Raw genomic sequence first — 13,663 nt, forward strand, 5'->3', positions numbered from 1 at the left:
ATTATGATCAAAGCTTACTATTGGTTTTAGTATGTGCACTTGTGAAAGGATATGTGTTTTATTCATGATGATATGGGATATTAAATAGTGGAGGTTGGATGGTGGTGATTAGTTAAAGTTATTTTTTAAAGTTAGATCTAAAATTTTGTTTCTTTATTAATTAAGAGTTTATTTTTCAAAAATGTATGGAAATAAGTTAATGATTAAAGATTAAGAAATTTTATGGTACATAATTTCAACTTACGGTAAATCTAAAGTATCAATTAATTATAAATAATTTAGTCTAACAAAATCACATACAATTATAAATAGTTGAGTTTAACAAAATCACATACAACTCAAAGTAGTGGAGAGTCTTAACTTACCATGGAGTAGCTTAGAGCTAAAAAATTCCATGAAATCCAATGGAGTGCAAAAGGTAATTCAAAAACAATATATCGTTTGGGAATAAGAAGTAACCTAGATATACCAATAGTTAATAACAAAAATTATATATTACTGGGTTTCATTTTCTTGCAATAAATTATATTTAATATATACTTAAAAGTTGTTGATAAAAGGTAGTTTATGGTAAAAATAAGATAAATGAGATTTTGCAACATAATTTCATTAGTGATATCTAAAGGCTTCCATGCGCACTAGAGATAGGAAAGTTCTTACATTAGGTATCTTCATGAATAGGAGTGATCACCTAACTAGCCATGATCCATCTTTATTTGTTGAAGTGCTGTCTTTTCTCTAGTCCATCAACCAAGATTGTGATAGCTTCCAATCATCCACTATTATTGGTTGGTTGGGAGGACGTTTGATACATGACGTTGTTGGCAAAATGATCAACTTCCTTGATAATTCTCTTAATTTAATACTCTCTATTAACATTGATTAGATTCATCAATTTATTTGTTCATTTGATTTCATGTTATCTTTGATTGTAATTCCCACCTTGTTGATTATTAACTTGGAATCCCTTTCAATAATTTAATTACATACCTAGATAATGGGTTACTTCAATTAATTGTTGCCGAAATTACTTGGCATTTAGCTAGTTCCATGCACTTTGGAGCTTGGTTAGAATCTCTTTGGTTAAGATATGCTAGTCTACATTAATGTTAGAGTACATGTATTTCTTGCATGTCATGAATTTACCACATTATTTTTAATTCATTGTTTGCAGTATATGCAAAGACAAATGTGGATTCTTCGTTATAATGTATCCTACCCCACACAACTTAGGTTCCTTTTCAAAGCTCGACTAGAATTTATTTTCGAAATAAAGGGATTGAATAGCATCATTATTTCCTTTATATCCTTCTTCTTTCCTCAAAGTCTTGATTTTTATTCATAACTCTTAGATTAAAGAGAAAAAAACTCTATAATTCCAACTTTAAATGTATTCTTATAATATCTAATTCACACCTCCCCTCCTTTATTTGGACTACTAGACTGTGTAATTTTCTTAATTCTCCTAACAATCTCAAGGAAAACTCATTATTTAAATTGTTTAACATTGAAATATTCCAAAAAGTAATTCAATTTATATAATTTGTGTGAACATGATAAATGCATTAACTTCATAAATGCTATAGAAAAAATAATTAAACATGATATTATTTTTTTATCTCATAATACATAAAATTCATTGAGTTCATATTTACTATACTACAAAAATAGGAATAATGGACTAACATTTGTTGAGAAATTGGCATTAGAGTTCTAGTTGAGACCGTCTCTTTAGAAAGAGCTTATTAACATTAGTATGTTTACACCTTTCATTATACCAAGCATAATTTTGTCTCAAAATTTTTGTCTTGCGTTTTAAGATAAAAATAACTTCCTTTCACTTATAACTGGCATTTGCACCAGATGTTGCAAAGGAAACGCCATAAATCGTGCATATGGAAGAAGAGCATAAATGGAAAAAGATGTGATATGTTACATGATCTAACTATAACCCAATTTGAGTGAAAAATGTTAATGTTAAATGTAATACAATCAAACAATCTACTCAAAAAAAGAACCATGTGCAACTTCCTTCCCAAGTGCTCAATCTAAGAGTTTATTTTCATTGACAATTAGAAGAGTTTATTTTCGTTGATAATTGCATCCCAGATCAGAACCCCTTTCTCTTTCATTTGTCATTTGTCTTTCATAGTCTCAGCTAGACTGAACCCTCGACCATCATATGGTACCTTTGTTTCATTGCCTCAACCAAACTGAACCCTTCCCCATCATATGGTAATCACTCTCATATGGTAATTGTTCCAAACCAAATTTCTTTGCGAGTAATCTCTAAAGGCATTTCCATTTATACACAATGTGCCTAAAACATTCACCAATCTCCAAGCATAGAAACCAGACTGAACCCTCCACCATCATATGGTACCTTTGTCTTTCATCGTCTAAACTGAACCCTTCACCCTCCCTCATATGGTAATTGTTCCAAACCAAATTTCTTTGTGAGTAACCTCTAAAGGCGTTTCCGTTCATACATAGTATGCCTAAAACATTCACCAATCTTCATATAAATTTTCCAATGTTTTTTTTATATAAATTCATATTCTCTAAAATTTTATTTTATAATTCAATATAAATAAAAACAACTTAAAACCTAAAGAAAATGAAATCTTGGATTCAAACATTAAACATGCATTAAATTCTTAAAGAAATTCGGCTTCATAAAAAAATTCTAAAGCTTCTTTAGCTAAATTAATATTCTTTATTTTACAATTCAATATAAAAAAAATAACTTAACATATGAAAAAAATGTGATTGTACATTATAGATTCAAACACTAAATTTATAATTAATCCTTAGAAAAAATTCCATTCACACAAAATTTCAAAAATGACATAAACTCATATTTTCACAAAATTTATTATAAAATTTAATATATATAACATAATTATTAAAATTAAAATTAAAATATGCATCTAATTATAACTTTTTTAATAGACAATTTTACAAATCCAAATCTACAGATAAATGAAATATTAAGAATATATCAATAAAAAGATTCAATTTATTATTTTTATTAAAAAATTATTTACTTGATGCATATAAAAATAAAAAATAACGTTTAATTTTTAATTTTTAAACAAAAATATAATAATTTTTTTTTTTTGAATCTTCAATATCCATCTTTATGAGATGATATGGTCTTCCATCAAGCCCCTAGCTTTGAGAGTAGCAGTCTTGCTCAACATTCCTAACATTATCGCCACACAACGCAACGGAGGTGCCCTTTCGGTTGAGCATATTGCTTTTCACATTGTTGCTGCTAATTCCTCATCTACTAGTAATTCACATTCGCACATGGATGTCGGATACCTTTACAGAATTATGAGGCTCCTTGCTTCCTATGGCGTTTTTACTGAACAAGAAGAAGCCGATCAGTTAGACCATGCAGATACCATGAAAATAAAGTACTGCTTGACGAGCATTCCGAAGCTATTAGTGCAGGGTGAAAATCGGCAACCTTGTGGGCCTTTCCTGCTCCTGATAGCAGACAAGGTCTACTTTGAAGCTTATCAACATTTCCACGAATTTGTCTTGGAGGGCTGCTAAAAATTTAACAAAACTTATGGCACGTCCCCTGGGAATATCTGGGTCATAATCCCCAAGCCAATAATATTTTCAATGAGGCCATGGCCACAAACATTAGAACTGGTATCCAATAGATCCTATTGGAATCATACCAATTCAATAAAACTCCAATTTGATATTCCTTCGGCGATGCAGAATAATCTTGTATTTCAAATAACATAAGATTTATGTATATGTAATGAAGTTGCAATATTCCTTAGATTTTGGTAGATATAATTCATTCCAAATTTACATGTGAACACAAAACGCACTTTTAAACATTTTGAAATATCTAGGGAAACTTATCTCCATTAAAAGAATGCTCAGACTTTTGTCTTTTCCTAACGAATTGGGCCAAAGTTCTGCATTCTCACACATGAACTGTAGCCAGCAGAACCAAATGTGACACTCACACTCAAAAATAATTTGCATAGAGAACGATATGCCCAAGGGTATGCCATCCTAGACATACTTATTTGGTTCTGAATGCCTAAAAATTGGGGATACCTGGAATCTCCTTCTACTAAGGAAGTCTTCTCCTATTATTATATATCAGAAACATCCTTTTCACCCTGAATGTCTATATAGATTATAATCTCTTTGTTTTGAAATTGCATTTCGAATGGTAACAGGAATCTCTAAGATACATATACCCACATGGAGTCTAACATTTTTGTCAGTTGATAAACATCAAAATTTCCCTTTGCTCTTCCATTCTACCAAATAGATTCAACTTTTCAAAAAATACAGACATCTTGTAATTTTTGCATGTTTTTCAGACATCCATGTGTGACCATTATAGCGGTATACCATAGTGATTTCACAGGTTTACATTTATGGACAAACATGGATCAAGTATAAAAATAATTTTCCTGTAATAAAATGCCAGAACCCTTCTGCAAGCAAAGGACTTGTACAGTTTCAATGGGTAACCCTTCAAAGTGTTTTATATCTTCAGGTATGAAAAGGATGATGACTTGTACAGTTTCAGTGGATAACCCTTTAAAGTCTTTTGTTATCTTCTGGCATGAAAAATATTATTATACTTGTAGACATTAATTATTTCACCCATGTGTATTTATCAATGAAGACAAGTTGGAGCTAAATACCTTTTCAACATAGATGGATTCAAACAGAAAGTACGAGAAGAACTCTCTGTGACAATGGGCATTTCAGATTCAGAGACATGGATGGCCTCCAAAACAAAGTATTGGCAAAACCTCTCTGTGAAAAAACGACATTTATATTTTTAGTAGAGATGATAATAAGAAGACAAAGCCTCATGCATTTTATCAACCCTTGGACTAAATTCACAATTCATGTCCAAGAACACTTAACTTTCACTAAATACACATTTCTTATCTACGAATACTTTAAACACATTCACTGATGGCAGAATCAAAAAATGTAAATTTACGAGTCATATAATGTTAAGCCTGCCAATGTAGCCATGATTTTGCCTTTCTAAGTTTGACCCACTCGTTAAAATGGAAACATTTCTAAACTTGCAATATCATGTACACAAAAATGGAGAGCTCTATAGCATTAAATTTTCTAGCAAAAGAGCCAAAAGTAATCAAATACTCCATGATCATAATGATAACATCCAGTGCCATCTACTTAATAAAATGTAATACACCAAGTGTAAATGCATCCAATATTATTCATGCCACCAGATTCCCGTCTAGATATTATCAATGGGCTCTGATCTTGGGCAACATTGCAAGGATTTTTAGGTGCATCGTGCTTACTGTCAATTGCCTGCAAATTAGGCATCAAGTCCATTTGAATATTATTATTTCTTCTGTGTAAAGATGTATATGTTTCAATTATTTGTGGATTACTGAGTATTTTTAGCACCATATCATGATCAATCATGTTTCCCTTCTCATTTGATTTTACTACTGCAACAAATGCAGCAACATCTGTTGCAAATGCAGTTACGTCAGGTTCTACTGCAGGTTTAGATATGGATAAGGACTCCTGTTTTGTTGATCAACACTAGGAGGGACCATAGAGACAGAGTCACCACCTTGGGATGATATTCCTGTAGAATTTGGTTGCATTGCTCTCATATTGTGCATAATCTTGATAGAATCATATAAATATATTCCTATTAAGGTTACCAATCAATTCTTCGTTAGCTACCCAGTGATTTTATAAGTAAAATAAAAAATTTAAATCAGAAAAAGGTAGCATTTCATAACAGCTTAATCATCTCAAGCAAGAATTAGATCTACGACAACTATAATTCCTCGAGCAATAATCAAATAGAAGTGAGATGACTAGCATCACCTACCCAACTCTTGAAAATCTTGCAAAGGAGGCACTTCATTCAACTCTCAAGTTTCATCTTCTTCTATGGGATTCAATGGAATCATAGGTGTATCAGAATCGCACCAATCCTCCTGTGGATCCAATGGCTCTATGGGGCTGTAAGTAATTCATTGCAAGTCTCATAGAACAATTCATTCATAGCTATCCAACCCAAAAACATAAAAGGTCTAAAACATCAAAAAATGTATTTACCTTGGTGGAATAGAAGATGGGAGTGGGTATATGGCCTCCAAATTCCTGACTTCTCGTTCACACTGTACTTTAACTTCTAAACTTTCATCCCCAACAACTACTCGCCATGAAGGACTAATGACAAACTACACAAATATTTAAAAAAGGCTAGTGATAAGATCTCTAATGGAAAGAAAACATTTGCGAAGACCAATCCTAATCGAATGACCTTATTAAGAACAAACATTCACATGACTGTATAAAATGTACTTTATATACATCCAAAAATCTTCATAATTGGCATTGTTTTAATCTTTTTTATGCATTTTGAATGTTTTAAAATTTATTCCACACATATGATTAACCATTCATTGCTGCATAAAAAAACATATGAGTGATAGTTCCAGATCTCATATAAGAGAAAGAAATTATGTTTGCATACCCTGGGGGGGCAGCACCAGGTGGTCACAGGTACAATGGAATCTTCTTGTATATTCTTCTTTGTATAATTGTTTCTAACACCCTGCAACAGATTACATTCAAATCCAGAGCCATATTCATGCCACAACCAAGATTGTTTTTCCTGTAGATGGTCTTGGTCAGCCATGTCAGACTGTAATGGGGCATCTTCAACAAGAAACAATCTCACCTGAAAATGAAAACTTGACATCAATATCTATCTTATTGGTTTGTAAGAAAAATAGAGAGGTGATACCATAAAGGAACGTGAATCATTCTGAAGTAGACAACTGGTACCACCAACTGGTTCAAAAAGAAAGTACGAGCAGAACTCTCTTTGACAATGGGAATTTCAGATTCAGAGACATGGATGGCTTCCAAAACAAAGTATTGGCAAAACCTCTATGTGAAAAATAGACATTTATATTTTCAGCAGAGATGATAATACGAAGAAAAAGTCTCATGCAATTTATCAACCCTTGGACTAAATTCACAATTCATGTCCCATAACACATAACTTTCACTAAATACATATTCTTGTCTACGAATACTGTAAACACATTCGCTGATGGCAGAATCAAATCACAAAATGTAATTTTACAAGTTATATAATGTCAAGCCTGCCAATGTAGTCGTGATTTTACATTTCTAAGTTTGACCCACTGGTTAAAATGGAAACATTTCTAAAATTTCATATCATGCACAAAAAAATGGAGAGTTCTATAACATTAATTTTTTCAGCAAAAGAGCCAAAAGTAATCAAATACTCCATGATCATAATGATAACATCCAGTGCCATCTACTTAATAAAATGTAATACCCCAAGTGTAAATTCATCCAATATTATTCATGCCAGCAGATTCCTGTCTAGAAATTATTAATGGGCTCTGATCTTGGGCAACATTGCAAGGATTTTTGGTGCATCATGCTTACTATCAATTGCCTGAAAATTAGGCATCAAGTCCATTTGAATATTATTATTTCTTCTGTATAAAGATGTCAATGTTTTAATTATTTGTGGATTACTGACTATTTTTAGCACCATATCATGATCAATCATATTTCCCTTTTCATTTGATTTTGCTATTGCAACAAAAGAAGCAGCATCTACTGCAGCTGCAGTTATGTCAGGTTTAGCTACAAGTTTAGATCTGGATAAGGACTGATGTTTTTTCTGATCAACACTAGGAGGGACCATAGAGACACAATCGCCACCTTGGGATGATATTCCTGTATAATTTGGTTGCATTGCTCTCATATTGTGCATCATCCTGATAGAATCATATAAATCTATTGTTGTTAAGGTTGTCAATCAATTCTTCGTTAGCTACCCTGTGATTTTATAATAAAATAAGGAATTTAAATCAGAAAAAGGCAGCATTTTCATAACAGCTTAATCATCTTAGGCAAGAATTATATCTACGACAACTATAATCCCTAGAGCAATAATCAAATAGAAGTGAGATGACAATGGAATCTTCCTGTATATTCTACTTTGTATAATTGTTTCTAACGCCCTGCAAATGATTACATTCAAATCCAGAGCCATATTCATGCCACAACCAAGATTGTTTTGCCTGTAGATGGTCTTGGTCAGCCAGGCCAGACAGCAATGGGGCATCTTCAGCAAGAAATAGTCTCACCTGAAAATGAAAACTTGACATCAATATCTATCTTATTGGTCTGTAATAAAAATAGAGAGTTGATGCCATAAAGGAACCTGAATCATTCTGCAGCAAAAAACTAGTACCAAAACATAAAAAAGAAAAAAACAGTCCAAAAAACAACATATTTAATTCAAAAGTAATGAAATCCAGACCTAACTGGATAAAATAAGTGAGAGATATGGATAAAATAAGTGAGAAGAATGTATTGTTATGGGGTGTGCATAGTTTCAATGTCGTAAGGTTGTCCTAAAAATTGGAATCAATTTAAAATGTACTTTACTAGAATCGCATAGCCACAAAATAAGAAAGAACTAAGTTTTTAGTTTTGTCACAATAAGTCAGGGCCAATAGTGTCCATACTGTATCCCATCCTAGACATGCTTGTTTGGTTCTAAATGCCCTGCATAAAAATTAGGGATACCTCGAATCTCCCTCTACTAAGGAGGTCTTCTCCTATATATCAGAAACATCCTTTTCACCCTTAATGTCTATATAGATTATAAGCTCTTTGTTTTGAAATTGCATTTTGAATAGTAAAAGGAATCTCTAAGATACATATACCCACATGGAGTCTGAAATTTTTGTCAGTTGATAAACATCAATATTTTCCTTTTCTCTTCCATTCTACCAAATAGATTCAACTTTTCAAAAAATACAGACATCTTGTAATTTTCGCATGTTTTTCAGACTTCATGTGTGACCATTATAGTGGTATACCATAGTGATTTCACATGTTTACATTTATGAACAAACATGGATCAAGTATAAAAATCATTTTCCGGTAATAAAATGCCAGAACCCCTCTGGAAGCAAAGAACTTGTACAGTTTCAGTGGGTAGCACTTCAAAGTGTTTTATATCTTCAGGTATGAAAAGGATGATGACTTGTACAGTTTCAGTGGATAACCCTTTAAAGTCTTTTGTTGTCTTCTGGCATGTAAAAGATTATTATATTTGTAGACATTAATAATTTCACCCTTGTGTATTTATCAAGGAAGACAAGTTGAAGATAAATACCTTTTCGACATAGATGGCTTCAAAAACAAAGTACGAGCAGAACTCTCTATGACAATGCGCATTTTAGGTTCAGAGACTTGGATGGCTTCCAAAACAAAGTATTGGCAAAACCTCTCTGTGAAAAATCGACATTTATATTTTTAGCAGAGATGATAATAAAAAGACAAAGTCTCATGCATTTTATCAACCCTTGGACTAAATTCACAATTCATGTCCAAGAACACTTAACTTTCACTAAATACACATTTCTTGTCTACGAATATTTTAAACACATTCACTGATGACAGAATCAAAATCACAAAATGTAATTTTACAAGTCATATAATGTCAAGCCTGCCAATGTAGCCATGTTTTTTCCTTTCTAAGTTTGACCCACTGGTTAAAATGGAAACATTTCTAAACTTGCAATATCGTGTACACAAAAAAGGAGGGTTCTATAACATTAATTTTTCCAGCAAAAGAGTCAAAAGTAATCAGACACTCCATGATCATAATGATAACATCCAGTGCCATCTACTTAATAAAATGTAATACACCGCGTGTAAATGCATCCAATATTATTCATGCCACCAAATTCTTGTCTGAAAATTATCAATGGGCTTTGATCTTCAGCAACATTGCAAGGATTTTTAGGTGCATCATGCTTAGTGTCAATTTCCTGCAAATTACGCATCAAGTCCATTTCAATGTTATTATTTCTTCTGTGTAAAGGTGGCAATGTTCAATTGTTTGTGGAATCCTGAGTATTTCTAGCACCATATCATGATCAATCATATTTCCCTTTTCATTTGATTTTTCTATTGCAACAAAAGCAACAGCATCTAGTGCGGTTGCAGTTATGTCAGGTTCTGTTGTAGGTTTAGATATGGATAAGGACTCCTGTTTTTGTTGATCAACAATAGGAGGGACCATAGAGACAGATTCGCCACCTTGGGATGATATTCATGTAGAATTTAGTTGCATTTCTCTCATATTGTGCATAATCCCGATAGAATCATATAAATTTATTCTTGTTAAGGTTTCCAATCAATTCTTCCTTAGCTACCCTATGATTTTATAAGTAAAATAAAGAAATTAAATTAGAAAAAGGTAGAATTTTCATAACAGCTTAATCATCTCAGGCAAGAATTAGATCTACGACAACTATAATTCCTAGATCAATAATCAAATAGCAGTGAGATGACTAGCATCACCTACCCAGCTCTTGAACATCTTGCAAAGGAGGCACTTCATTCAACTCTCCAATTTCATCTTCTTCTACGGGATTCAATAGAATCATAGGTGTATCAGAATCGCATCCGTCCTCCTATGGCTCTAGTGGCTCTATGGGGCTGCAAGTAATTCATTGCAAGTCTCATAGAACATTTCATTCATAGTTGTCCAACCCAAAAAAATAAAAGGCCTAAAAACATCAAAAAATGCAGCTACCTTGGTGGAATAGAAGATGGGCGTGGCTATATGGCCTCCAGATTCCTGACTTCTCGTTCACACTGTACTTTAACTTCTAAACTTTCATCCCCAACAACTACTCGTCATGAAGGACTAATGAAAAACTACACAAACATTTTAAAAAAGGCTAGTGATAAGATCTCTAATGGAAAGAAAATATTTGAGAAGACCAATCCTAATCGAATGACATTATTAAGAAGAAACATTCACATGACTGTATAAAATGTACTTGATATACATCCAGGAATCTTCACAATTGACATTGTTTTAATTTGCTTTATGCATTTTGAATGTCTTAAAATTTATTCCACACATATGATTAACCATTTATTGCTGCAAAATAGAACATATTACTGATAGTTCCAAATCCCATATAAGAGCAAGAAATTATGTTTGTATACCCTGGGGGGGCAGCACCAGGTGGTCACAGGTACAATGGAATATTCCTGTATATTCTACTTTGTATAATTGTTTCCAATGCCCTGCAACTGATTACCTTCAAATCCAGAGCCATATGCATGCCACAATCGAGATTGTTTTGCCTGTAGATGGTCTTGGTTAGCCAGGTCAGATTGCAATGGGGCATCTTCAGTAAGAAATAGTCTCACCTGAAAATGAAAACTTGACATCAATATCTATCTTATTGGTCTGTAATAAAAAAAGAGACATGATGCCATAAAGGAACCCGAATCATTTTGCAGCAGACAACTAGTACCAAAACCTAAAAAGAAAAAAACAGTCCAAAAAAGAGCATATTTAATCAAAAGTAATGACATCCAGACCTAACTGGATAAAATAAGTGAGAGATATGGATAAAATAAGTGAGAAACCAGTTGAAAATAATGTATTGTTATGTTGTTATGGGGTGTGCATAGCTTCAATGCTGTAAGGTTGTCCTAAAAATTGGAACATTACTAGAATCACATAACCACAAGAAAGCACTAAGTTTTTAGTTTTGTCACAATAAGTCAGGGGCAATAGTGTCCAGAGTACCTAGGAAGAAAGATTTAACCGAAAATGTCGTCAATTAGCAGATCTCCAACACACAAAAGCAAGAAGAGGTTGGTAATAATATTCCTGTTGACAATAAGTTGGGTGCTCTAGCGTTTGCACTGCCTGACTGACCTTGTAATAGAGATTTGGTCATGAGGCCTCTTGTAGTCAGAACTAACTCGAGAGTGGAAGTTAGAGGTAATGATTAGATTCTACAAATAAGAGGTATTGAATCTAGAAATGGAGCTAGAGGGATTTGCAATCTACCTGGTAACTGTAATTCTGGCATACATATTCCTGTCGTAGAAAGGCATCGAAAGAAAAAACAAATGACCGAGTTTGAGAGAGTCACAAACTTACCAACCATTCTTTATGGCCTTGATAACCTTTCGGGTTGAGATTTTTCACAGCAATAACAATGCCCATACCAGGCCTGGAGGCCCCCAATCCATGCTCATCAATCCAGCCCTTGAACACCGACCCAAATCCACCCTCACCCAAAAGGCTTTCTGGACGGAAATTTCTTGTTGCACTTCTGAGCTCATTGAAAGTGAAAACCTTCAAATTTGATGAAGAGAGGATCTCCCCTTCAGACTTGGGAGTAGATGGGAAACTCTCATAATTCAAGAATCTCAGAGCTTCATTGTTAAGTCTACAATAGCGAAAAATTGAATGAGTTGAGAAACAACTACCTGTGAACCGAGCCTGGCCTTTTCTCTGATAATGCTGTTTGGGTTTGTGCTCATGATTTAGGTGCTTTGCGCGAAGAGGAATATCAATGGAAGGAGTAAATTTGACAGTGTTGTTTGGGTTTGCACTCATGATTTAGGTGCTTTGCGCGAAGAGGAATATCAATGGAAGGAGTAAATTTGCAGAGTTGTTGTGGTGGCATGTCAAACATATGAACCCTTTCGATTCTGGACATCAATTATCGGATAATAACTTCCACTTAATATAATAACTTCCACCTAACATTATCTAAAGGCTGAAAACGTTATAATCGTCTAACATATAGAATTGACGGTTTACTAATTGACACGGCTATAGTTGGGGAGTTATTTTCATAGGGAAACGCCTTACGGCATAACAAGACACATTCTAAAGGGCTCTATGTATATGTTTTTCTTTGCCACATGACATTGAAAAGCTACGGTCTTTGGCTATATGAATTTTATATTTTGATTTATTATTCATTTTTTTTGTGTAATCATTACGAAAGTTTGTTTTTTTTGTTTTTTGTAAATCAAGGGTTTCTATTACTTCAGAAGATTATATTTGTGCAACTATTTATCAAAAACTTATTGACCTCACTCTTACTAAATTGGTTGGCCAACAGGAGCATACCCAAGTACAAAATAAACTGCCAAAGAGACAATGTGTTATGAAACCAGCTCAAGAAAAGATAGAAAAGATAGATCAACGCCTTAGAATTCAGCCTCTTCGAGGGGGCAACCTCCTTTACATTACATAAATGAACAATTCTTGGATGATACAAATGACAAAACCTCCTTTCTATATATAGGAGTCTAGGGAGTCACAATATAATCCAGCCGACCTAACAATAATAATATAAAGCCACGAAAATAACAATAGAGGGATTCTATGGGGCACAGAAATAACAATATGGGGGTAATAGGGGCACAACAATATAAATAAGGGGTATAACTACAATAGTAATGGGGTAATCACTAGTATTATAGGGACCCAACATGCCCCTCTCCTTCAAAAAAGTGTTGTCCTCAACGCTTGAGTAGTTCTGGATACTTCTGCATAAAATTCTCATCCTCCCATGTGGAATCTTCAGCGGATAAGTTCTTCCACTTGATAAGATACTCTGAAATTGATCGATTTCGTAGCTGTCGAGTTCTTGTTTCTGTGACTGCTTCCGGTTCCAATATAATTTTTCCTTCCTCGTCAAGTTCTGGCAATATTGTTTGAATTGGGAGCTTGTCACCTATAACCTTCTTTAAACATGAAACATGGAAAACT

General features: G+C 33.5%; 1 protein-coding gene across 1 annotated transcript; it reads left to right on the forward strand.

Annotated features, from left to right (window-relative positions):
* The first annotated feature begins 3,147 nt into the window (after positions 1 to 3,147).
* On the forward strand, positions 3,148 to 3,564 carry LOC149193802 (caffeic acid 3-O-methyltransferase 3-like). The gene has a single exon (XM_089407441.1). It carries the CDS (start codon positions 3,148 to 3,150, stop codon positions 3,562 to 3,564), a length of 417 nt encoding a protein of 138 aa, XP_089263567.1.
* The last annotated feature ends 10,099 nt before the right edge of the window (positions 3,565 to 13,663 follow it).

This window comes from Pinus tabuliformis, chromosome 2_2 (assembly GCF_031772625.1).
Source record: "Pinus tabuliformis cultivar Carrire ecotype Pingquan chromosome 2_2, CPIR1, whole genome shotgun sequence".
In the NCBI taxonomy this organism is placed as follows: domain Eukaryota; kingdom Viridiplantae; phylum Streptophyta; class Pinopsida; order Pinales; family Pinaceae; genus Pinus; species Pinus tabuliformis.

Coding starts and splice junctions, on each gene's coding strand:
- LOC149193802 (XM_089407441.1), top strand. CDS start 3,148: ATGATATGGTCTTCCATCAAGCCCCTAGCTTTGAGAGTAGCAGTCTTG.